General features: G+C 42.4%; 1 protein-coding gene across 5 annotated transcripts in view; it reads right to left on the reverse strand.

Annotated features, from left to right (window-relative positions):
* The window catches only part of PTPRZ1 (protein tyrosine phosphatase receptor type Z1), a 144,932-nt gene extending 120,195 nt beyond the window's left edge, over nucleotides 1-24,737 (reverse strand). For 3 of the 5 annotated variants that reach the window (XM_055809026.1, XM_027794004.2, XM_055809025.1), the window contains exon 1: nucleotides 24,195-24,737. In XM_055809026.1, coding sequence (XP_055665001.1) covers nucleotides 24,195-24,252 — 58 coding nt within the window. In that variant the 5' untranslated portion in view covers nucleotides 24,253-24,737. The remainder of the gene's footprint in view (nucleotides 1-24,194) is intronic. The other 2 variants (XM_055809028.1, XM_055809027.1) reach the window with 1 other exon arrangement.
* Nucleotides 24,738-26,187: the final 1,450 nt, after the last annotated feature.

The following is a 26,187-nucleotide window of genomic DNA, read 5'->3' on the forward strand; positions in this document are numbered from 1 at the left end:
AAAGAAAAATATTTCAGGTAACTCTTTAAAATGGTCTTTTAAAATAAATAATGACTATCCAACTACCTTAGGCTAATTTGCTGCAAAATCAAAACAGTTTGGGAACATCCTATGTACAGTAAAAATGCTACCCTGCTATGCCATAATAGTGAGCTTTTTTATGTCAAAAAAATTACTCTGCAAATCACAGCACTGCATCTGTCACACATAAACCAAAACAAAGATAAGTATCTTCACTTGACCAACAAGGTATCCTCAATGCAGTTTAGCTTTGCTGACCTTTTTAAAAATGACAAGCTTTTTTGCCATAACCAGACTCTCGTGAACATAAGGAGGGTACTTCTATTCCCTTCAGACCCATTCTCATAAATTGTGTTTGTTTTTTTTTAAATTTCACTGAAATCAATTTTGGTCCATAAGGCATCACTGTAATTTTGTACTCAAGGACGACTTTGAATGAGGAGAGGCCAAGACAGGGTCTCCTAGATATTGGATTTATTGCTACTATGTTTATACATCATTATTAGGAATTAATTTCAAAAAAGAGCTTGGGAGATTCCAGTCTTCTGAATTCAAATGCTCCTACTAAATATTTTGCACATATGTGACATGAATTTTTTAAAAAATGTTTCCCTGAAGAGCAGCAATATACCTGCTGTTACAAAATGCCTCGAGGAGAAACCAGATCTTTCTGAGGAATCTGGATCAGTCCTACCAGGCTAACCTTCTGGTGAAGGGCATGTTACAGCCTGAAGGTCAGCATCTTCCTTCAAACAGCCTCTTGCTCCAAAGGCATCGAGGGATGCGCAGCCTGTCCCAAATGCTTCAGCTTACATTTCTGAGCTTACTGCCATCTAAGCTTTAGTCTTCCACCCCTCTCAGCTCATTTAGGGCCACCTGACATTGTGTCTTACCTCCCAAACCCCTCCTCTGCTGGCTTCCAAATCCTTCTTGGCAGCTTCTGCTCTTGCAAAACCCTTCCTGTGACTCTGTTGTGTATATGCTGAAGGAATTTCCAAGAACTAAATGTATATTTTGGGGTATTTTTCCTAACAGAATTTGCACTGAGGTTTTAAGCTGACCAACATTTTCATAGTAAAGCCCTTTCCATCTAAGAAAACTCATGGTTTTTAATGAAAGGGATTGTATTTTTTCTTATCTGCAGTCTATTTTTACAGCTCATAAAGATAACTACAAATTGAACAGATTTCTCTTTTATATGTAAGGATGGCAATTTTACAGAGTTCAGAGTTAATTGCTAGTTTCTCTGACAAGCTGTGAATTATTTTTAAGTCAGACTACCATGTAACAATTCTAATTACAAAGCTTCTCCTTGTCTCCCTTATGCACCCAAGCCTCTCTGTGAGAAACTGTTACTCCATCAAAGGAATGGGAATTCTTGCCACTGATTTTGCTGAGACCACTAAGCTCAGGTGTGATCTGAGACTACAAAACACTCATAACGTTATCTAAAACGCCCTCAATTCAAATAGCTTGGAACATAATTTCCACAAATGAACTGAAATAAACTTTTCCCTTACCCTCTTCTCTGTTAAAGCAAAGTACCCCTTGTGCTTTATTTGTTCATCCCAATACAGGATTTAACAGTTATTTCCAAACAATAAAAGAATGCCTTAGCGAAAGAAAATAGAGAATTTAATAGAAGGCATTAGTTGTTCTGAGTAAATTATTCAACCATTTATTCTGTGTGTGAGAGAATTCTAGTGGGTAAAAATCCTTAACTGACATCAATAATTATGCATGCACATATGTAGCAACCTTTGTCTGGGACTTCAAAGCTAATCTTGAGGCTGCACCTTAAATTCTGCTCTTACAAGAAATCTGGGAAGAAATTGAGCATCCTGACACTGACCTGAAAAAGACATAAACCCTGAGTTTCTAAGCGATCTTTGTGCAAGGGCATGCACAGAATAGGTAATAGTTGGGAGAAGAAACCGGAAAAACCTTTCTTCAGTCCATAAATACCTACCACTAACAACAAATATATTTCATATAGCCATACAGCTTTCTGCAATTCAGCATTCAATACCTCATGCAATATTCTTTGGTACTCCCGTATCATTAACCTGTTACTTCAGTTTTACCATGAGCTTCAAGGGATTTTCATCAAAGTAAGTCTCTCCATAAAAAGGAAATAGCTTTGCTGTGAAAAAAACAATACATAAATTATATATGGTTTCATTTATGGGAAATTCAAATTTTCCAAGCTACAAGTGTTGATTATTTGAAGGTATATATAATCTATGATGAAGAGTACTTCCTCTTTCCAAACCACGGGTTTCTGCTCATGTATGCCAAAGCAAAATAAGCAAAGAAAGTGCGAAATCAGACTTTTTTTTTTTTTTTAACTCTAATATGTTATGTTAAGTATATGGAAGTAAGCAGGAAGTAAGTGCTCTCTTTGAAGGAGTAATGCACAACCTCTTGTTGGTATGTTGACCACAATCTGTGCAACAGTGGCTTTTGAAAGTTCTCATGACGCATGTATTACGGTAATTGAATTCAACAAGAAATAGCTAACTGTGTCAAAGCCTACACTAGAAAAGCTCGAATCTTCACCCCAAAACGGAAAGATACTTGGTCCTGGAATGGTCAGAACATATAGATCAGCATTAACTCTCCCTTCTCTTGTACTCTGATGCGCAATAGAAGAAGGACTCATAGCAGCGTGAATTTCCTATATATCTTACAGCTGAGGGTAGAAAGAAAAAACTACTAAAGGTCTAGCCTTCTACTGTAAATCCCAAGTTTCATATAAATGCAGCTTGGCTTTTATTAGGAGAGCGCAGCATTATGAAATTCTCAGGGGACCATGGCTTTTCATGAATACCTGAACCCATTCACTTCTGACGCTGATGTGCAGAAGACTACAGAGTGTGTATCTGGCCATTTCTGTTTCTTTAATGGTAAAATTTACTCCTGGGCTGAAGATCAAAATGAAGTCATCATGCCTTTTCAAAAAATGACATAAAAGTTTAATCTCTCTTTCCAGAAGAAAGGGAATTAAAACTATAGTGTGTATGTGGAGCTTAAAGTACAAATGAAAATAGAGCTTTTGGAGAAAAGGGAAAAAAAAAGAAAAGTCTCTGAAAGAAGTTCTTTCTTAATCCAAAACAGGACCCAAACCTTCACTCTTCTGTCTTCTAGGTTTTTTTCTTCCTTCTCTCCATCCTTTCATTCCTAATTTTTCCTTTTTTTTTTGCTTTATTTTACAGCTTCAAAGTTTTCATCTAGTTTTTGCTGGTAACTTTAAGTTGTTCATTTAACCTTCCCGCCAGCCATATGCACTTCTTTCTAGCTTTCTAATATTTTAATTATTATTTCACCTGTTTTCACACACCGTACCATGCAAACTGGTGGGCAGGGCCCATAACTTCATCTGCTGCCAGGGCCGGCTCATGTGTCACTGAATAATCAATACACACAACGGCTGAAAGGCAGTTGCAGCCATCAAAGCAGTCAGATCCTTTTTCCTAGGGTCATCTTGGGAGCAGACCAAGGGTTTTGCAATGGCCAAATTAATTGCTCTGGCCCGCCCTTAGTGGCTCTATCTCCCCCAGAGTGAGCAGACACCGATTTGTGTACATGCATGGTGTCAGGTGAGTGCAGTAAGCTCAGTGCGATAGGCGTAAGCTTCCCAGCCCCGCTAAAAATGACAGCTAAGGGCAGGCTGTTGCCATCAAATTTACTCCCCAGGGAAAGCAAGCTGCCAGCAATGGGCTGAATGATGGATGAATTGTTCTTTGAGGCTGCATATAACATAGATCATTGCCTGAACTTTTTCTTGCATCGAATAGAAGCTCCCCTTTTCACCTATACACTTGTGCCTCAGCCCACAACTCAGATTTGATCTACCCATCATTATCTTCCTAGTCCCCAGGGTCTCATTTGGAGTTCATAATTTACCTTTATCTTTATGGTTGTCTTTTCTCAGCATACTCCTCTTATACTGCCGATTCATAGGCTGAGCCCTGTCATCATCAGCAAAGCAAACTCCTTCATATCTAAACCACTTGATTAATTGTCACCCACTTACTTTCTCAAGGCTTGTCGCTATTAATTTTGTTATAATTTGATTAAGGGTGAAAGAAGATCTTATCTATGCTGAGAATCAGGTAAGTGCAAACTAATACTTCAACATGACCCATTTTTTTTTTTAGTAAGTAATGGAAATTCTGTCAGTATTAATTCTGCCTACTAAGAAGGTATGCAATGGAAGAGAGGTTAGAGTATTAATATGGAGAAATCACATTTTGTATTCTTTGTCTAATGCATGTTTGCTAGTTTGATGTCAATTAATTACTACATCAAGCAGTGATGAAAGGATTGCATTTTAATTTATGCAGCAATGCCTGGCTTATTGCCAAATGAATGGGCTCACTGCTCTTATACTGGCAGTATACTACTTTATTTATGTTAGGATTAAGTTTTATTCATTCACTGAAACGTATCTGGTCTCTTAAGAACTCCATATTGGCACTGGAAGAAAAGGAGATGGAATAATTTAATGGTAGGAAAAAAGATTCTGTGGGTTTTCTTGGTAACTTCATTTCTACTTTAATCCTTATAGCGCTTAGGGGGCTACATTGGTGTATGTTCAGTGACAGGTGGATCTCATTCAAGCACTGAATACTCCACATTTTTGGCTATGTTTTAGATACTTTCCTACATTAAAGAAAGCAGATGCTTATGTACACTTGGAACCAAAACTCTTCCTCCAGTTTAGTTTGTTATACAGTCATTTGCATTAGCAGTTAACTTTCTCCAATTTTTTGTAAGCATCTGAGTCACTTGAATCCAAGAGCAGCTCTTGAATACTAGTTCTTACTCTAATACTATTCACTCTCACAAATGTATTTGTTGCAGAATACATGTCAGAAAATCATAATGCCCAATAGATGTACATAAAAAAAATTACAGACACAGTTTAGAACTGAGTAGAAGAATTTCCTTGGATCAGGATTTGCACTACTATGCCTTTTTTCCTGCCAATATCATGTTAAGATTTTTATGTTTGGGGTTTTTTTTTATTATTATTATTTTTTCCATGCGTGGCAGTGTGCTCCCCTCACCCCCTCCCACTAAGCCATATCCACCAGTGTGTGTTGTGATGGCTACATCCAGCTTACTCTGGACTTTAGGAGATGGATGGCAACACGGTAGCCAAGGGATGTCTGGAACAGTGACCCATTCATCTTGCTGGTATGCAGATATGACTATAAATCAATCATCTTACTCTATAAATAGTGGGACAGCCCAGGCCTGTTGAGCACTCCTGCATGGCATGGGCTGCATGTCAGGATCCCCCCTTAAGCAGGGTCGTGTCTCAAGGTTACTCCTCAAGGTTGAGAGATTCCTTGCTGCAACAGATTCTTGGTAAGTGATTAATAGCATGTGAAACTTTGAAATCTTGTCTAAGTCATATATAGGATTGATTGTGTATATGTAATCCTTTAGACATAAACTGTTGACTATGTCTGGGACTAGATGTTGATCTATCCACACCTAGACTCCTCTCTGAGAAGGAGTTTAGAACGCAAGGGGGTCCTTTCTGAACCTCATGACTCAACAGGATGGTGACCCTGACAGTTTTGCCTGACCCTGTCCTCTATGCAGTAAATAACCAACTGTACCTTGCCATAGAACCTTAAGTCAGTCACATTCCCCACTGAACTTTGTTAACTTACTACTTTATATAAATAAAGTATATTGTTGCTTCTCTCTTACAAGTGAAGTGCATGACTCCATCCGCAACACCACAGGAAATGACAGCTTGTTTCTCTTTTGATTTTTTCTCCTGTAAAACTAGGATATTCATCACAGCCATCACAGAATTCTGGCTTGGAGGAAAAAGAACAAAGATCCTCTCTTTAGAGCTGCAAGCAGAGCATCAATTTCATTTTCTAGAGTGAATGCAACCCAGTCAAGCACATGTTTCTTCATGACTAGAGCCTTGGGTGGATTCTTAAAATAACACTCATTATAGATATTGCATAAATGAGAATTTGGAGTTCTTTTTCCAGTTAAAATAGTTGTGAAATGTAGCTGAAACTTATTTCCAAATATTGTATCCCTGAAAAAGAAAAACGTACAGAATTTACATGCCACACCAGCCTGTCCGTTCTCCCTTGCATGCTAAAACTCTTCCCAGCCACAGTCCTTACAAGTCCAATATTTTTAGCCCCTCTTCAGATGTTCCCTCACAAAAATAGTTCTTACCAAAGGTCTACGTTTTGGTAAAAAAACAGCAAAGTCCCTGTTTAATCTCTAACACATAACTATATTCCATCCATAGAGGTAGCAGTGTGCCACATCCCATACCCAGGAGCACTAAGTTTTACCATCAAAACTTGGTTTTGCATATTGTGTAAAGAGGCAACATTAGGTCTGGATGCATTCATTATAAATGAAATGTACTATTCCAACCAAATTACCTTTCAGTCTAAGAGCACACATTTCTCTCTTGAAAACAATAAAAATCCTTGGGGTTTTTTAGGTTACAATGGTCATTACAGCCTCAACATCACTGTCAGCACTCACTTATTAACAGCTATTATTATGATTTATTTGTAATATTGCCAGAACATCCACAGATTCTAGCAGCACTGGGACTGCATGTTGTATAAACAGAATCAAAATTATAATCTCAGATATGGATGCTTTCCATGGGCAGCAAGTGACAATTACCTACAATCTGCTCTGCAGGTCTCCCTCCTCCCCCGTCAGACAAGAACCTTCCTTGCCTCTGGAAGCACAGGGCTTTTGGAAGGGAAATCTGGGTCACATCTATACGTGGGGCTAAGGAAGAAAAAGCGAGGAGGGGGAGTGCATAAGGTCCCTATGAGCAAGGGAAGAGAGGAGAGGTTGGAGGTCACCCACCCGGAGAGGCCAAGGCAGTGCGGGTAAGGGCGCAGGGGGTGGCGCCTCTTTCCTTCCCCAAACCCATTGCTGCTCTGCATCACATCAGTTAACTTCTTACAAGTGTCAACAAGTGCCTTTCCACAATTCGTTCACCAGGTACTTGCTAGAATTATTCCATACCTATGTATCTTTGCAGATCACTGTGGGTGACGATGCCAAGAAAGTTATATAAACAATTCCTCCTAAAAGCAAATAAATATATAATGACTCCTCATCTCTTGTTCTATTTTCTGGGAGAAAAAAAAAAAACCTGCTCTGAATTTTTTTTTCTCAGTTGTAACGAATGAACATCTCATAAATTGCTCTGCAATAAACTCCACCTGGCTGCATTTTTTTAAAAAAAGAAGAGATTGGTGGCATTACCCTCTTCATTTTCCTCACTACGTGGAAGAGAGTGGTTAAAAAACCCCTGTGATTGAAAGCTTGGGGTTTAGTCACATCATTTCATCTCTCTGGGTTTGGTGATGTGATGCCTGTAAAAGTCACATCAGGAGTAATTTCACCCCCGTCCCTGGTACCCTTTCACGGCAGTTACAAATGGTGAGCAGCACAGCAGACTGCAGCAGCACCAAACTTGAAAAACGTGAGATAAACAGAACCTGCACAAGTGCCCAGTGTGTCTCATTTGTAAACCTTCTCCTTACTTCCTATCTCTCTCCCTCCTTCATTCCCTCCTTCCTTTTTCTTCCTTTCCCTTTCTTTTTTCCTTTTCTTTTTCTCCATTTGCTCTCCTCCTCTCAATCTGTGGGATTTCTATGAACTCGGGAAACTATTATTAGCTCTTTTCCTCTTGTCAGTAGGCCTTGCCACCTTTTTTTTTCACACCACATCACACCCCCCGCTTTACTGGAAGACAACAGAAATCTGGAAAGGTCTTTTTATTCATTTTTAACATACGCTTTTCTTTAAGGAGCGAGTGAAAAGAAAGGTAGGTTTTAATCCACTGCTCGCTTGCGCAATGTAAAGCTTTTGTCCATGTCAGTATTTGTCCTTACGGTCACAACTCAAAAGTCAACATCTGCTTCTGAATTACAAGCAATGGATACAGAGCACCGTCTCCCTGAAGTCAGAACTGGAGACAGCAATAACGTATCAGGACACCGCAGTGTAGTAACTGGCAGCAAACCCTGAAGCACAAATGGTGACCCACGTCCCTTTCTGCCAAGCGGTACAGAGGGTGTAAGAGGAAAGCTGTACAGGTTCCTTTGGCACCAGGGCCCATCTAGACGATGTGTGTTGTACGACCTCGTGGAGCTGAGATACCGGAAAATAGCCGCTGACAGCCACCAGCCCCCTACCCATGCTCATGTGCCCACCTTCACGGCATGAAGAAGACTGATACAAGAATAAGAATGACACAGGATATTATCAATATTATTATTATCATCACCAAACATGATAAGGGGACCCAAACTGTACCGACAGCTACACGAGGAAAACTTAAGTGTTTTATGATGTTATGACTGTCTAACCACACTTCAGGCTATACACAGCACATGAACATTTAATTACATATTAAATAAAATCAGTAGTATCCCTCACTCAGCATAACTGTTCCTTTTGTGAGATGTTAGAGCTTTGTTTTATACAGCAAATGCCAATCAGGTTTTCCCACATTTCTCCATGCTGACTGTCAGGCTGGGACCATAAGGTAACAGGTCTTGCTGCAGTCCACGGTTTCTGGTACCACTGGGTCACACGGGGTTAGAACTTCCATTTAGGATTATGATCACAGAGGCTCTACCATAGGATAAACATTCAGGTCAGCTATTCTGACCCATGTTGTCAGGTGTAAATGTACATGAAGCCTCACCTAAGTGCAGCTATACACCAGTTGGAAGGCTATGCTAATGCTGAAAAGGCCATCATGTCATCAGAAGCAACATACCTCAGCTCCTCACATGCCAGTGCTCGCATGCTCACGCTGTACTGTCTGCACAACCCACTATTTATGCAGTGCTTTCGCTCCTGAACTGACTTCAGAAAGTATAGGGATATTGTCTCAGCTTTGCAGACAGCAAACGGTGGCAAAGGAGGTAAAATGACATGCTTGACCAGACACTGTCTGCCAGGTTCAGTTCCCACGTCTCAGGATTTTCAGTTTCCTATTGAATCACTAGAATATATTAGGTCTCCTCACCTGTAAGTGTTGCTTTGGGCTTACATGGCATGCAAAGGGGTTGCGCCAGCAGCTCCAGGTGACTGCACACCCACCTGCCCACCTGCGTGCTTTAGGTCCCACAGAGACCACCAAGGCCACCTGCAGAAGTGCCTCGCCGCACCACTCTGACTTGCAACAAGGCTTGGAGCTAACCTCTCTTCTCTTGAAAGAGCTTTAGAAATGTGAACATGCTCTTGTTCACATGAAACACCTTTGAGTAAAGTACTACTACCTCTACCTTACAGATGAGGAACAGAGAGACCTGTTCAATACCTCTTTGAAAACTCTCACTTGCAGAATAGCTAGAAAAGACGTGACAGATTTCTGCTTCCCCAACTCGACTGCTTTTTGTACTGACTAATGTATGATTTCTTCCTTAGCAGTTCCTCCCATCTTCTCTGTCCTATCAGCTTCTCTCTTTGCATTTTATTTCTAAATTCCATAGGGCAGGTGTCATATTCCTGCTCTGTGTTCATATGGTACCTTAAGCAATGAAACCCTGGCCACTGATAAATGCACTTAGATGTCATCAATACAGAAATAAAAAATGATAGCAATTTCCTGACTATACAGCATCTCCACATGTCAGTTTAACCTTAGACCCCATTCTTGTTTAAACATCCGACACGTGTAAAAGCCCAGTTAGAGGATTAATCTGTCCATGCAATGAAATAAGTATGAGTAAATTAAATGGCTGTATTTCCCGTAACTAGTTATATATTCTTCAAATGTTTCTCAAATTTCTGAAGTATATTGGTATTGCATCAACAGGCATAGTACTAACATTTAATCCCTCAGTGGAAAGCTTATGGACAAGCAGTGAGATTTTCCCCTTCATTTTATTTGGATGTGACTGTTTTGTTATTGTGATATAAACCCATTACAATTATATTTGTTCCTTTAAGAAGCAACTGAAGAGTATTTTTCATTTAAACGTATATTAGGGAGAATTTATTAAGCAATTAATCAAGGTAAAGAAAATGTTTCTGACTATTACTTCAACAGGTACATGTTATTTGCACGTGCCAGTACTACACTAGCTTAAAAATAGCCATACACCCTTAAAAACAGCCTTTCAATAACACCTATTTGTTTTCTTAAAATGTTCTTATTTCTTTCCTTCTATCCATGAATAACTGGAAGTTATCTGAGGAAGTGCAGAAAGTTTACAAAGACAAACTGCTTTATACCAAAGAACCTCTTAAATTTTAATTACCTCATGAAAAATCGAAAAGCTAGGGTAACAGTTTGGTGGATGTCATTGCTGAACCCACAACCAGCACTAGTCAAGCAAAGACAGTTTCACGTATTTTGCTCTTGTAACACAAAATGGCAAAAATCAAGCTTCTAGACTACAGTTTGTCAGTTTCTTTACAAAATATTCCTATCCTTGAACAGAAAACAATAGGCTTTCAGACACATTTTTGTCACTTTTAAAAAAAATTTACTAAAATATCTGTGTTGGAACATAAGACAGGACAGGTCAGAATATTTTAGTTAGGTTCATTCCTAGCACTGCATCAGAATATAGCCTTGAAAATGCATAGATTTAAAAACAAAAAAAAAAAAAGTGAAAAGGGCATGAAAGTAAAATTCTTCAAGTAAGTCTTATCTTCAGACTCTAAATACATGCAGGCACAGACTTCCTAGAGCTTTCAGAGTTATTCATGCAATACAGAAATACTGAAATGGCTTCAAATGGAATTCTGGAAGGAACAACAGCAAATCTTCCTCTGGCCCTCTGCCACGTCAGTGTATTTAGCAGTTTGCCACTGTTCTGTCACTGTATCTCTCCAGTTTAAGTCATGCATTTATTTCCTGCTCTGGAGTGATCAAAGCTTTTCCATCTAAGACAGAACATTCTAATTGCCAATTTCAAAGGTTTTTTAGGAAGTTGCTTCATGGATTTAAAATCATTAACAGCAGCCTTAGAGCTCATCTAGTGAGTTCTATCTTCTAAGTGTTACAGAAGCGTTAATTAATTATAGGTTTGACTAAGCCTTTAAGGTTTTGCCTGTATTGGGAGCAATGTAATATGCTCCACCTCAGCTGAAAGCCTTGGAGATACACGCTTTAGGGAGGCTTAGTGACTCACCGGGGAAATGAATGTGTTGTCTCTGTGCCATCTAAAGCAGCTGATTTGCTGCAAAAGGGAGCACATGCTGTATTTTCTTCCAGGACACTGCAGCTGTTGCTCACTCGGTTGCCATACCTGCCTGTGGCAGAAAATCTCCCGCTATTCCAACAGGGGCGGTGCAAATGCACACATTTCCTACACAGACTAACAATACAGCTACACGGTTTTATTTTCTGGGATACATACAATACACTTTTGTGTCTAACTGGTTCCGTTTCTGCAACATAAAAAAACCAAACCAGGAACTGGTCCAAGACTGAAAAATGCACAGACTTCATGGATCCAGGGTAAGTAGGTGGCTATTCAGAGATGCCTGGAAGACCTAGGTAAGCATCACTGACCCATCCAGGAGATACAGTAGCATTCTTCAGCAGGTTTCAAAGTTACAGGAGACAACAGAAATCCTGGTGGTTTTTATGTTGGATAGCAGCTAGATAAAAGACAAATAACCAAACTGACAGGGACTAGAACCCCATGTCTCATTCCCTACACTGACAGTCATAGCCCAGCATGGTCCAACTGCTGATCCAAGGCTTTTATCCAGCCTACAGACCACATTTTCTGGCCTGCCTCCTATCCCCCATCACAGACAGAGTAACCCTTCCAGCAGTACAGGCTGCCTCTGCAGCCAAATGCCTCTGTCCACATTTGCATCTGTCCCAGCAGAGAGATGCACTACTGCAGCCACAGAAAGACAGTGATTACGGGGGCACGTGGTGGGGGGCCACACAATTAGGAGACCAGGGGTTTGCTGGTTGCATGCGGCAGCAGCTGCTGCTGCTGGGCAGAGTACCAGGCGCACAGTGAAGAAAGGAGGGTGAAAATCTAGTCCAGCATCTGGAAACGCTGTGCTGGACCGCTTTACCTTGCCTGTTAGAATGGATAGTTGGGTTTCCTCTTTCAAACTTTTCTACTATTCCCATCTTCAGCCTGGGTAGAGATAGCACTGCTGTCCACCCTCAAACCCTGTGCCTTATCATCCTGTGGATAATAATGCTCTCCACAGCCGTGGTTCAGACTCCCTTACGTGGGAAATGTTTAGGATTGCCATCTTCTGTTTCTTTAGCCAATGTTGTACTACTAGATAATTATGAGAAGTCTCCGGTATCAACATCTTACAGCTGTTCTAAGAGGAGTAAGATAATTCTGAATTCCAAGATACTTTTTGTCAAGTCTAGCCATCTAAGCAAGATGTTTCAGCATAGTTATTTCTAATATGTGGCCCTAAGAGGCACCTCTCAGTTTGTTGCTTTTTAACACTTTCTTATCTACACTGATCTTTATTTTACCAGCCAGGCTTGTGTGTCCTAGCACTGGATATGCTGGCTGCTATGAATCCCAGTCTAGGTGCCTGTAACTCTCATGCTCTGTACGTGACAAGCAGGATGCCTAACCCAGCATTTTGAGTTCCACTGCAAGGGAACTAAACCTCTTTTTTGATTTATCCGTAAAGCTACTCTGAGTGGGTGGAATTTCCTGTTGCTTTCAAGTGAACTGCAGATTTCAGGGTACCAGGGTTTCATATGTGTAGAAATTTGCACATCCAAGGAATTCATTAACTAATAAACAAAACTCCCTCAATAATTATAATTTTTCCATGAAAACCTGGATTACAGTTTTATTCAAATGCATTGTATACAATTGTAAGAGAATGTGTAGATATTAGAAAAAGCTGATTAATTCATATTAATTCACATTACCTTATTTGCCAAAAATAAGACTACATTTTCTGGTTGCTCCATATACATTTTCTTATGTTTCACTCAACTGCATGTAGCCTGAAACTATCCACTGAGCATCACCACCTTATTAACTTCACCCGATTTAGCTGAACCTGCCTTCTTCCATTTAGCAGGCCAATAAGGGTATTTTTAATCTGCTCTACATTGCACTTGCAATTTGTTTTAATGTGATTAATCTCTTCTACTGTAAACACTTAAATAGCTGCAAAAGCTAATCAGAGCATTTAAGATGTGCACATATCCCTAATGAAGAGTATATATGCATTCCTGTTGTCATCTTTACCCCCATGAGTCCAGCCACTACTCAGACAAATCTTTAGCAGATTTTGTTTCACAGCCTTATCACCACACACAAAAAGGCTGGAATTTCCCACACTGACAGTGAAGACTCCTGCCACATGGAAACATATTTTCTCTGCTGATTCACACGTTACAAATCCTACAGTGGACAGCACAAACCAGAGAAGACTGAAAAGTACTCAGATCATGGGAAGCTACCTTTTAGTTTTTTTGTATGGATGCATTTTTCACTAATGAATTGAAAGAATAATTTCTAGTCTAAGTATTCCTGAATGAATTCTGTTGAATGCAATACTGCCTTGACCTCTGCTCAAATATATACATACATATGTTAAATACAGAAATCTGCTTCCTCTGTCATCATGAGATACCAAAAACTAAACCTCTAAGTGATTAGACAACTGTGCAGAAAATAAAACTCACAGAGAAAAAACCTAAGGAATTTACATGTTTTTAATCCTCTGTTTGGTTAGTGTCATATCGATTTATGTGTTTGGGGTTTTTTTAACATACAGATAAAGCAGCAAGAAAAATATAAATCCCTTTTTTTATCATCCCAAATAAAGAAGGGGAGAAAGTCAGTGGTAACACAACATACAGGAAGAAACAGCAAAGAGGAATTGATCAGATATGTAAGAAATACATGTTAAAAGGGGGGCAGAAACTTGTCAAGGAGGACCCTTAAAGCTTGAGTAAAATAACTTGCAGGAGTTACTTTACATTAGCAGATTAACACATAACTGTTTCTTCTTTGGAGAAACATGCAGATAGCAAGCAGAGAGCTCACGGAGCTGTCACGGAGGCCAAACCATTTACAGGGGAATGTGAGAAGAGGACATTGAGAGGATTAATGAGAAATGAGTGAACAAACCTGAGAATACTCTCAGAATTCAGCCAATGTAAAATCTGACACTGAAATATAATTAATTGAAATTTCCTATGGACATATCATGTGAGAAAGTGAGAGCGCTGCCAGTTCTCAAAGACCTTCTAATGACTAGTATTTTAACTAAACCCCCACCCTCCTGAAGTCATACAACCACATGAGATTTCTAATACTTCTCTTTAAAGGAGTTTTCTTACCCTGTGCTTGTATAAGTAATCTCATTTAAAACAGCGAACTGTCCACAGCCTCAAAATACAATAATTAAACTGAAAACATACATTTTTAAGTCTCCTGACTTTGTATTAGACTATTTCTTTTCCTGGATAGATTAACGATGCTCCACTACTCAGTGCAGTTTGAAATGCTGAGGGGTACTGGAGATGCTAAGTGACCGCTCAGTCCCCAGTACCTCAGCCTACAACTGTATCAGTCCACCCTGAGGAATGACTGGTTTATGTGGTTTCAGCAGCAGGCAGCTGGCTGGCACAGCCAAGCACACATTGCTTTGTTTTCTTATTTAGCACAGTTGAAATTGTACCATGGTACCCACGGGCAGAGACTCCTGGATCATTGATGGGGTTCTCTGCTATTGCAGAAGGCACAGGATCTTGCAAAAAACATGATACTTTATTCTTAAAAAAAAAAAAAAAAAAAAAAAAAGAGGTTGGCTTTTTACCCCTACTATTGCCATTGGAAAGACTTTCCAAAATTCTACTGCTTGTAACGGTTAGGAACCTTCTTCTAATTTCCAGCTTAAATTTGTACACTGCCAGTTTATACCAATTCGGTTTTGTGTCAGCACTATCCTAAAACTTAAATGACTCTTCTGGATCTTTTTCTCCTTGATGCTCATCCAGGATTTATTCACACACAGTTCCATCAATATGAGCCAGAAGTAACTCTACTGTGATCTGCGTATCTACAGCGATACACGTGGTTTTTTTTAACACAAACCTAAGGTGTGTTAAAAACACCCCAACAAAACAAAACACAAAAATCCAAACAGAACCTGGTTCCTTGGGATTTCTCTGCAACATTGCAAGACACATGAAATGCAAAGCTGCTCTGAAAAAAAATCAAAGATTACAAAGAACAAGGTAGGCACAGACCACGCAGGACTCACCCCAACCCGTGCAGGTGATGGGTGGATGGGCTGTGTGGTGAGGGCACCACGTAACGTGAAATGTCCCACACCCCTAACAGCAGTGCTCCAGGGAGCTTGGCAGAAGGCTCCTCAGCCTCCCAGGAAGTCCCAGCCTGCCAAATTTGTTAATTACCGTATTTACACACACCTATCAGAGTAAGAGTTAACAAGAGAAAATTATAGAAACAACACTTGGAATGTGTTCTTCATCAGAAAAAAGTATTTTTCCAAAGGGCTAGAAATAGATTAAACACAGTTGGTCAGTTTGGGGATGGAGCTAGAAGACACTGCCTGGAGTAATATTAGGTCACTTTAATCAAGCCAGCTGTTACCCTCATCATTAGCTATTAAGTCTAAGAAAGCAGATGTTTTTCTTTTTGGGAATGTCTGCTGAAATCATGGAGTTCCACATATAAAGCAATTGAAGAATCAAGTCTTTTTTTAAAATACTGATTTTAAAGACTTAATTTTTCCTCAGAGTGCTTGCTTTAGCTTTCAAAAGGCTTTCAGTTTCTTCAATATGTTGCCCCTGCAGAACATTAAATTTTTTTCTTTTCCAAGGCTTTGACAGCTTTGAAAAACAACACTATATTTGGAAAAGTGTACTTTTAAGAATTATGATACAAACCAGTCTAAATCTTAATGAAGTCAATAAATCCTTCCATTTACTTTATGAAAAGTTTTGATTTGGCCTGGATAGCTTATAAAAACACTAAAAAAACCTGTCCCAAATAAAGAACATATTATGATTTCCAAGGAAATTTCAAATGAGTCAGGAATTCTTTGTTAAATTCTGTTAGGGCATTTACAGAAACTTAAGGTCTTCATTCACTAAGATACAGGTAATTTATTTTATTTTTATGCAACATTTTTTTTCTTTCTTTTTCTTACTGTTCTTAAGCATCTGCTTCGGGCTTTCGGAGGCAGGACTCTGAATTGATAGGATAGTACAGCAAGAGAGGAAATACAAGTTCTTATGCCAGCTCCTACTCAGTATTTCATTATCCCCTTGCTGGATATAATGCATAAATCACTACCCCTGCCTCTTCCCTGGTTGTGCTCTAAAAAGAGCAGGTTTTGCTCATTTCTTTGAAAGCTCCAGATACTTGCTCTCAGAAGGGAATTCTAGACCGCACTTCTGAAGGAAGTTTCTGTAAATGCCCTAACAGAATTTGACAAAACAGCCTTTCAAAGACCAATTTTGTAAAGTTATTTCAATATGGTAAGAGTACTCTAGATGTCTTTTATTTCACCCCTTCTGATGTTATTGTTTAATCAACTCTTCACTGCTTCTACTGTTACCCTACATTAGCAAACAGATAGATAAGGCAGTGATGATGGATACCTCTTCAAATGCTGCCTGCTTTACACTTCAGCCTTCAGGTAATCCAGTATTTAGCAAGAACCTTTTGGCAACACGGATGAAAATTCAGAGTACTAACAGATCTACTGCTCCTGAAAAGTCTTAATGAAATCTCTCACTAGTCAGATAAGCAGTCCTGATACCTTTATACAGAAATGTAAACTGCTAAATGCCATCTGCACAGTAGGATCTTTGATATTTCAACATCACACGGAAAATCCACCCAGCAACTACCGTCTCTAAGGTTAGCGAAACATAAAGGGTTATAGGGAAAAAAAATAGTTACCTTGCATGTCTAACTAGATATTGTAAAAATGTAGAGAGAGAAATACTGCTTTTTATACAGCAAGTAGCCAAGCCACATCCAGACTGGATTTTAGCTGCTAAATCTGAAGGTGCTAGCATAAATAATGTGTTCAAGAGCCCTGACTTAAACAAAAGCCCAGATGCAAGATGGCTTTCAGCTGAATCACCCACCTGCTAGGCACCAGCAGTAGGCTCCAGAGCCTTGAAGTTCAGGCTCCTACACTGTCTGTAGGTGAGCTAGGCAGCTGAGCGCAGTAACAAGCAACTGGTTTGCCCAAATGGTATTCAGCTGCCCAGGACAGCTGATGTAAAATGCTGAGTTGGTGGAAATGCATCTGAGCTCTGCCCACCCCTTGAGAGACTGGTCCTTCAGAAGTGCGGTCTAGAATTCCCTTCTGAGAGCAAGTATCTGGAGCTTTCAAAGAAATGAGCAAAACCTGCTCTTTTTAGAGCACAACCAGGGAAGAGGCAGGGGTAGTGATTTATGCGTTATATCCAGCAAGGGGATAATGAAATGCTGAGTAGGAGCCGGCATAAGAACTTGTATTTCCTCTCTTGCTGTACTATCCTATCAATTCAGAGTCCAGCGTCCAAAAGCCCGAAGCAGATGCTTAAGAACAGTAAGAAAAAAGTAAGCTTATGTGATATGCCTGAAAATGTCCTTGCAAACTCTCCCAGGCTCTGTTTCCAGCTCCAAAAATTTCTGAAATGGATGTGGTTTCCATCTGCTTAGCAACCCTCAGTAGGTTTCTTTTTCAGGATCGTCCAGTATCCTCTCAAAACATTCTGCTCTTACAGCAGCCTACATTAGAGTTTCACAGGCCTATCACCTGTTGCAGGAAGAATTACTCTTTTATTTATTTTAAAATCTGGCTCCTACTGCTGTCGTTTGCTGTCCCCTTTCTCTTATATTGGAAGAGTCAGTGGAGGATGGATTCCCATCACTCGTGAGTTCCCAATGCTCTACAAAACAAACTCTTAAGTTGTCTTTTTTTCTTGACAGGTAGTCCTAGCTTATTTAGTTATTCCTCAAAACATACCTGTGATATTCCCTGTTGCCATTTTCTTACTTTTTTTTACAAGTCTGCTGTACCCTTTATGAAATGAGGGGAGCATAAGCATACACACTATTTAAGAAGTAGGTTAGCTATGATTTTATGCAGTGGCATAATTGGTATTTTTTGTTCTCCCTGTTCCTTCCCTGCAATTCCTAGCCCTTGACCTTTGTTTGAAGAAAAAAAGAAAAAGAAGAAAGCCAAAATGCTTCATCTTAACAAGATGTATGAAGAGTCCTCTCATTTGACAAAACCTAATGTTTGGAGACAGGAGACGTAGGTTCAAATCCTTTTAGCTCAGAACAGGTCTTCCCTCTAGACTGTCTTGGTAAAACACTTCAATTGCTGGGACACAACATAAGGTGGCATAGCCTTCACCTTCTCCTTTGTCTTAAGCAAAAGCAGCAGCAGCAGGCAGATCAAGACACCTGATCCTGTTAGCATCCATTTAGGGAAGCCCTAAATCAGGGATCAGAGAAGTCAGAAGTCATCTGAAAGAACATTTGGCTTTGGATCCCAATTAAATTTAGCAGGGAAAGAGACACTAAGATGCACATAATAGGGTCAGGTAAGGCACATGAAAAAGTGGAACTGTCTGAAAGCTTCCCTGGAAGCCCTGAAAGGCACTAGCTGAGTCAGGGACCCTTTTAATCAAAATTTTGGGATCAGGCACCTGAGCTCTACCAGCATCCTACTTCCAGTGCTGAACTTTCCGTATCAGTTGTTGGATAGTATTTTCTCACCCACAGGACTTTTACCACAATGATGATTTCTGAAATTAGCTAACTCAAACAATAGCCCCTGGAGTCTTAATTAGTAATGAAAAATAATGATTTCTATGGTGAAATATAGCTACGTCTGGTGGATCAAAGAAGTCAAGTATGGGCAAGAAGCAGAAGGCAACATGAGCTTTGGAAAAGCATGCCTCATCTAGAATAATCCATGACACTTTCACACACTGCCCATTTTTCTTAAAAAGTCTATTATTTCACCTCAACCAGATAGTGCCACATATCAGCAAGTGATGCAAAATAAGTAAAATAAACCCTCACCCTGTTTCTAAACTCTCTAGTTATTTCCACCTGAGCCTCAAGACTGAACTGACAGACATCAGCAATTTGTATTCAACGAGCCACCTGCCCATACCTTCCTGCAAAAGTACTCTGCTGCCAACAGTTCCTCAACAACCTGCTGGAGCCAAGTTTCATTTACAGTCCCAGCCTCTTTGAAAAATTTGCTATCTTTCATTTAGTGGATTTTGGTTTTAATACTGTAAGTTCTTTTCTTCCTGTTGATTTATCTTTCTAATGCAGAAGCCTTGACATGTATTCAAAAAGGTAACTTTTGTCTTTATGGGAAAAGAAGCTTATTGAATAGCCAAAGGATGTCTCATACAAGAAAGCCACATAAATGGTGCACGAAGCTGTGAGAATCGAGCTGTTAAATGGGAGCAGGGGGCTCCGGAACTGCTGCAGACTTCCAGCCCTACGGGGAATACTGAGAAGCACGGCACGTTTGAAGAGGAATTGAAATTGTCAGCGAAAGAACAGAATCTGTTCACCCTTACATTCCTAATTAGAGAACTCATAGTGGGAAGTGACCATTTAAACGATGAGCACAGAAAATGAAGGAAATCGCCTTTCTTAAGAAATGGGCAAGTGCCTACATTCATAAATTAACACCCTGATTTACAATCCAGATTATAATTATAATAGTTTCAAATTACCACCTTATTTTTAGATGTATTATTCAGTTTCTCTCCAGGAATTCAGAAAGAAGAGTGTATTTAGAGGTGCAGTAATGCCACGTACAACTTAGAAAACTCTTCTTATACATTGTATTGATTCTGCATTCGAAACTACAGCTGTAACTGTTTTAGCTACGTCCTACAGACTAGTGCGTTGAATAAGTATTAGGTTACATTGACACTAACTTTTAACATGTTATTTACTTCTGCACAACTTTTCATACCTGCCAGTATTTGAACCTAAAAGAATTCCATACTGTATATTTAGGTTTTGGTATATATCAATCTCTATGGTATAAAGCCGCATAACATACAGATGGTTAAAATAGATGGTTTAACGGTCCTAAAATTCTTAGTTTTGTTTTAGCGCTTATATTTCAGATATGGCAGGACTAAATTTCTCCATAGGAACTATGTATCATTATCCATAGAAACATGTCATCTTGAGTGTAAAATATGCTAAAGCACTAAAAATAATATACAGTAATATTACTGTGATGTAATTGAGTTTGAAGTATGCCAAGTTTCTGGCCTACAAAAAAACTGTCAAAATAAGAGCTTAGTGCAAAAAAGAAGGATTTGATCACATAGTCCTTCAACGGTCTAAGGGCTTACTGAATCTAAACATGCAGACATGAGAATGAACAGAAGTGTGACTGGATTTAGAAAGCTGAGCCAGTGCTATCCTTCAGATTCTCATAAATAATTTGTTGTGGCCATCCAGTAAAGAATGCAGAGAAGTTGCTTTTCTTGTTGGTAGTGAGATGTATGCTGTGTGCTAGCTTGGAAATACAGTCCTGATGGCAGTTGTATAAGAAAAATCAGAATATTTAGAGAAATGTTGCAACTTCTGTGTAATAAAGTCACGGTACTGGGATGCCAGAAAACCTAAAAATGAGAGAGAGATCTTTCCTTGATAGTGAAAAACTGAAGTCAGACACAACTAATTAAACAATTAATAGTTTAATTAGTTGCATTTTGAAAGGCAAACCCCTGGTTGAGGTCAGACAGTGATACTAGTAAGGTGCAGATGGGCTAATTTTGGAGAGACTTTTTACATTATTTTGGGAAACTGCCCATATGTTTTGCTAGTGAGAGCAGGGAATATTTTGTAAGTCTTGCCTAAATATTTACATCTCTTTGATTCAAATTTAGCCACCATTATAATGTAATTTGTGAAAATATGTTCTTTTTTCTAGTAACATTTTCTTGCCTACACAGATTCATAAATAGTCTACTTATTGAAAAGACTCTAGGTATTTTTTTCTGTAAGCAGAATGAGATAAAAGCTACAAAAAGGGCATACTCCATTGACTTTCAGGATGGTATACCAAACACACCATAAGCTGGGACATAAGTAAGCTGGGGCAGAATTTCAAAGAATATCTTCAGCCTGGGATATATACAGGCTAAAGATTAAAAATTGATATATTTCTCATTTAAAATAAAAAACTCAAAAAGCAAGTGAATTGTTCACAGAGGTTTTTTTTTTTTTTTTCTTTAATTTTAGCAACAGAAAGAACTTCATTGGAAACCTCTATTCTAACCACACTGCAGTATCCACAAATAATCACACAGGACTTCTCGTGTGCCCTTACTTGTGACTGAATAACATCTCCACAAGTAGTTTCATTGAACTTTGCTGAATGGCACTCACTGAGAGTACTCAGATAATACCCAGCTCCATAAATAATTACATCAGTACTTGGCTTCAGTAACATTGTGGAGGAAGGTGCTATTCATATCTCAGCAGGGACATTAGAATCAAGCCCTAAGCATTTCTTCAATAACACAGAGAATGAACTGTCACGGTCTTGTCATTCCCCTAAGAACTTTTTGCCTCCGTCTGCTCTTACAGGTTTTTCTTCAGTGAGGTTGATTTGACCGCCTTGTCTTTTCTGAACATGTATGAAACTGAGATTTCCCTGCTGAATCTCCCAGAGCCAACAGCAAACCTCCCTAACAGTTTCATTGGAAAGGGCATCCTATAGAGCTCTGTACGTGACCAGCTAAGAACTCAACATTTTTTGAAACTACAAGCAAATGAGACCAGGATCTACACGTTGCCTAGCCTCAAACTAGTAACCACAGTCTCCAGAATGCAAAGGCAGACAGACTACCATGCTCTTCAGCAACATGCCATTCACAGAGCTCTGGGTCTGGTTTCTTCTGTTCCAGAAATACGAAATGGTAAGAGCCATCCTGTCCGACCAAGTCCTCCTCTCTCACCAAGCCCTAGGAACCACACACCAGTAGTATGCATTCACTGATTTTATTTTTTATGAAAAAATGAAAGGAAATAATGTCAAAATTCTAACAAAATATTTACTCCTATGAACTAATACTATCAGATAAAAGCCTTTTTCATTATGGAGAGATACTCAAAGAGGACCATATTCAAATGAAATCTGACTAAATCGGCCTAAATAGCCTGTACACAATATTCATTCTTGGGAACAATCACGTCGTTGAACGCACTGAGCAGACTAGCTCCTGAGTCTTCAGAATGATCCATCATTGAGACCAAATCATGCATCACATCTAGAAAGGGGACATACTGTGTCCCCTCAGGTCAGGTTTGAAAACAATAGTGTATCAGTCTAGAGAAAAAAACAGAAGTAGGTGCACTTACATTATACCTTATGTATGAGTAAAAAAACCTTCTTTTTCCATTCTGTCAGGTTTTCTAAATTCATCAATATAGTGTACACATGCACACTGTGTATTTGAATATTACATTATACAAACCCACCTTATTTCTAAAAAGACACCAGATGAAATTACTAAAGCCCCACAGGTTTCATTACAAAAGCTATGTTTATGTCTTGCATTGATGGCAATGGTGTAGGATCATCTGAACACGGAAGTTAAGTCTACAAAACTGAACTGTGTTGTATTACATTACGATTGTATCATGGTATACTTGATGTGTGCTCTTGCATCTTCATATACCTCCCTACACATATACAACCACATGTTAATTTTTTCTGTTAAATAGCCTTGGGAATATATCTGACTTTAAGGAACAGGTTGGCAACATAAGAAAGATGTTATGAAAACTCATCGCAAGTTTTATGACAGGCCATTCTTTGCCAAACTAGTATAAGAGAATTATATTAGAATAAGTACTGTGTTTTTAGAATAGGTTTCTTTAAAAGTAACTTTAAAATGCTATTGATGCCCTTACAAAATCCATACATTTTAATTGAGTTAGCTACATTCATCACATTTACAGTTGAATTTTTCCACAATGCTTTCAGAAAGGAGGTAAAAATATTTTCCACACGACAAAATCTGAGGAAGTAGTTCTAACTAGCTGAACTCGGTACGAAATTGTTTTTACTCCCAGCAACCCAACACCGACCCGCGTTTTCAGGGTGCCGCGGTGCCCGAAGCAGCACCACCTATTGGGTGAAAAATGTGGGTTAGCGCCGGCTTACACGGGGACCCCTCGCGTGATGGTTTTGCACACAACGAGCTGAAGCTTCCGAGTTCCTCGTACCTAAATCCAAGCAAACAACTGGTATTTTCTAGCGGTCTACGTGGCAGAAGCTTACAGATTCAGAACGATCATTCAGTGCGATACAAATCCCGCCACCTGCGCTCCTGGTATTTAACAAAGTGTTTCAGACGGCACTTCTAACAGCACCCGCTGCGCGGTTCTCAGGATGCGCTCCAGTCGCACAGATCTGAATGAGTTGAAAATTAATTCGCTTATGTAACTAGTCCTCCAAAACCCGATGTGCGAATCCGTATTCCGGATGCAAGGTCCCACGTGAAGGCACGACTAGGATTCAGGTTTTCGAGGCGACAGTTACACCTCGGGTGAGGGCAACCACGGACGTTGCCCGTTCTCGGAGAACGAGTCTTTTTTTTTTTTTTTTTCACGGAAATCCTGCACCCATCCGCGGTTCTCACCGGAACAGTTCGTGCGAGGGGCTACGGTACGGCTTTCCCTCCCACGTCCACAGGAAAGCTCGATGTCGGTGCCGCTGGCCGGGGCTTTTCCCTCCCCCCCACCACAGGCGCACCCCCACGCCGCCGCGGGTGCGGGCTGCCCGGCGGGGTCGGACCCCGGCAGGGCTCGGCGGGGCGCGGCGCGGAGCGGGGCGCGCTGCGGGAGCGGCGGCAGGGCGGGCTGGCGAGCCCCCGCCGGGGCAAGTCGCCTGTGCCGGGGGTGGCGGAGGGTGCCGCGCGTCCGCGGGGCCCGGCAGCAGGGGGCCGAGGCAAAAAGGGGTAGGAGAAGCGTGCCCACCCGTGGTGCTGACTGCCTGCTCTCACGGTGTGGAACGGCCGGCGACTGCGCCTGGAGCTCCCCGCAAAAGGGAGCGGAGGGAGAAAAGCGCCACCGGAGCCCGGGGAGAAAAGTTGGTCTGAAACCCGAAGATGAATTCACGCAAATATCACTCACCCACTCTGAGGATACAGACGAGCTGGATGCAGGCAACCAAGCGCCCTAGAATGAGCATGTCCAAATCGTCCTCTGCCTCCTCCCGTCCGTCTGCCTGCCTGCCCGCCTGCCTGCCTCTCAGCCGCCTGCCTGCCTGCCTGCCTGCCTCCGCGGGCAGCCGCGCCTCTCCCCGCCGGGGAGCCGGCTCCGCGCCCGGCGGCCGCCCCCACGCCGCGGGCGGGCGGGATCAGCGGCGCTGGGTGCTGGCGGGGCCGCGGCTCGGCTCAGCGCATCGCGGGGCTCGCCGGGGGCTCACCGGAGGCCGCCCTGCGCGCCGCGCCCCGCGCCGAGCGGCCGCGCTGCCGTGTGGCGGGGCTGTGCCTGCGCGGGGCTGTGCGCGGGGCTGTGCGCGCGGGCGCTCGGTGTGTATGTCTGTGCGTGTGTGTGCGTGTGTGTGTGTGTGTGTGTGTGCGCGCGTGTGCGCGCGGGGGGGGCGGAGACCGCGCGCTGCTGGGCGGGCGCGCGCGGGTGAGTGTGTCTGCGCGCGGGTGAGTGTATGCGGGGGGTGGGGTGGGGGGTGCGTGTGCGTCCGCGGCGGGAGGGGCACCCCACCCCTCCCACACACCCCCCAGCCGGCGGCAGGGAGGGGGCCGGGGGCCGGGAGGGGGTCACGTCACCGCGCCCGAAGCGTGGCCCCGCGGCGGAGCTCCCCCCCCCCGCCCCCAACACAGCGCCGGCGTGTGGGAGAGCGGCTCCGCGCGGGGGCAGCCCCCCGGGACACCGCCACCCCCCACCAGCGTGCGGGGAAAAGTTTGTTCCGACGCTGGCGGCGGGGAGGGGGCGGCGGGGGGCTGCCGGGGTCTCGGGGGCCGGCGCGGTGCGGGGCCGCGCAGCCCTGCGGGGGTGCCGCAGCGCGGGGAGGCGGAGGCGCCCCGTTGCGCGGCGGGGACCGAAGGGAAGGGCCCGCTTCTGGCGGCGCTGGCCGCTGCGGGTCACGGTGGGAATAGTCGCGGGGCGTCCGGCGGGGCTGGTGAGCGCTGCCGCCTCGGACGTAGGTGGCGTTTGCGGGCTGCTCCCGGAGCCGGGAAGCCGGGATGATCCGTGTTCCCTGGGAACTGGCGGCGGAGCGGGGGAAGGGGGCTGGAGCAGCAGCATGTCATTATCTGCCTTAGAAGTGGGTCAGGGCGCGGGCGCTGGCACCCTGTCTTCGGGAAGAGAAAACAAGATCATCGCCACCCCCCCCAAAGAAACCCGCAACCACCAGCCCCCAAACCCCGACCCCCCAGCCAAGACGTGGAAGATTGCGGGCAACATACAGCAGGGCCCCGTGGTGGGGGAGCGCGGGCGGGGGCGGCAGTGCCGGCGGGGCGGGCGCCGGGCCGGGGGTCTCAGCAAGGGGCTCCGGCCAGGCACCCCCCCGCCCTGAGCAGCACCCCGATCCGGAGGGAGCGGGCACCCTGCCTGCTGGGCTGGGGCCACCTTCCCCGCAGCCCGCTCGGCTGAGCTGAGCCCACTTGGGTGCCCTGGTGTGAAAGGGGGTGTGTGTGCTAGGAACACCCCTGACAAACTCTCTAGGCTTTGGGACCGTGGGGTGACACACAGAAGCTCCCGCTCCACCCCAGGCCCACTGAAGTGCAGTGTGGCTCAGGAACCGTGTGAATGGTTTCTGTGTTTGTGATACTGTTCCCATCGGAGTGAAACTGTCTGCTCAGCACAGTTGTGATGAGACTTTTAACGGTCAGCAACTTCAGTGTAAAAACACTTGGTGCTTTATAGGTACCCTGCTATTCCAGGCCTCTTGGTCCTCGGGCACAGGAGCTGCTTCTGCCAGCTTGGCTTTCAAGGAAAACAAAAAAGTGCTGTGTCAGCTTTTCATTTTGATGTCCACCTGCTCTACCTGACTGTTGGGGACGGCATAGAGCTAACTCAACATGAAGCAAATTGGAAATTTCTGCGTGAACAGAAGTTAGAGGAGAAAGTGCTAAGATGCTCAGGAGTTTGGTTGTATTTGGAA

This window comes from Falco peregrinus, chromosome 6 (assembly GCF_023634155.1).
Source record: "Falco peregrinus isolate bFalPer1 chromosome 6, bFalPer1.pri, whole genome shotgun sequence".
NCBI lineage: Eukaryota > Metazoa > Chordata > Aves > Falconiformes > Falconidae > Falco > Falco peregrinus.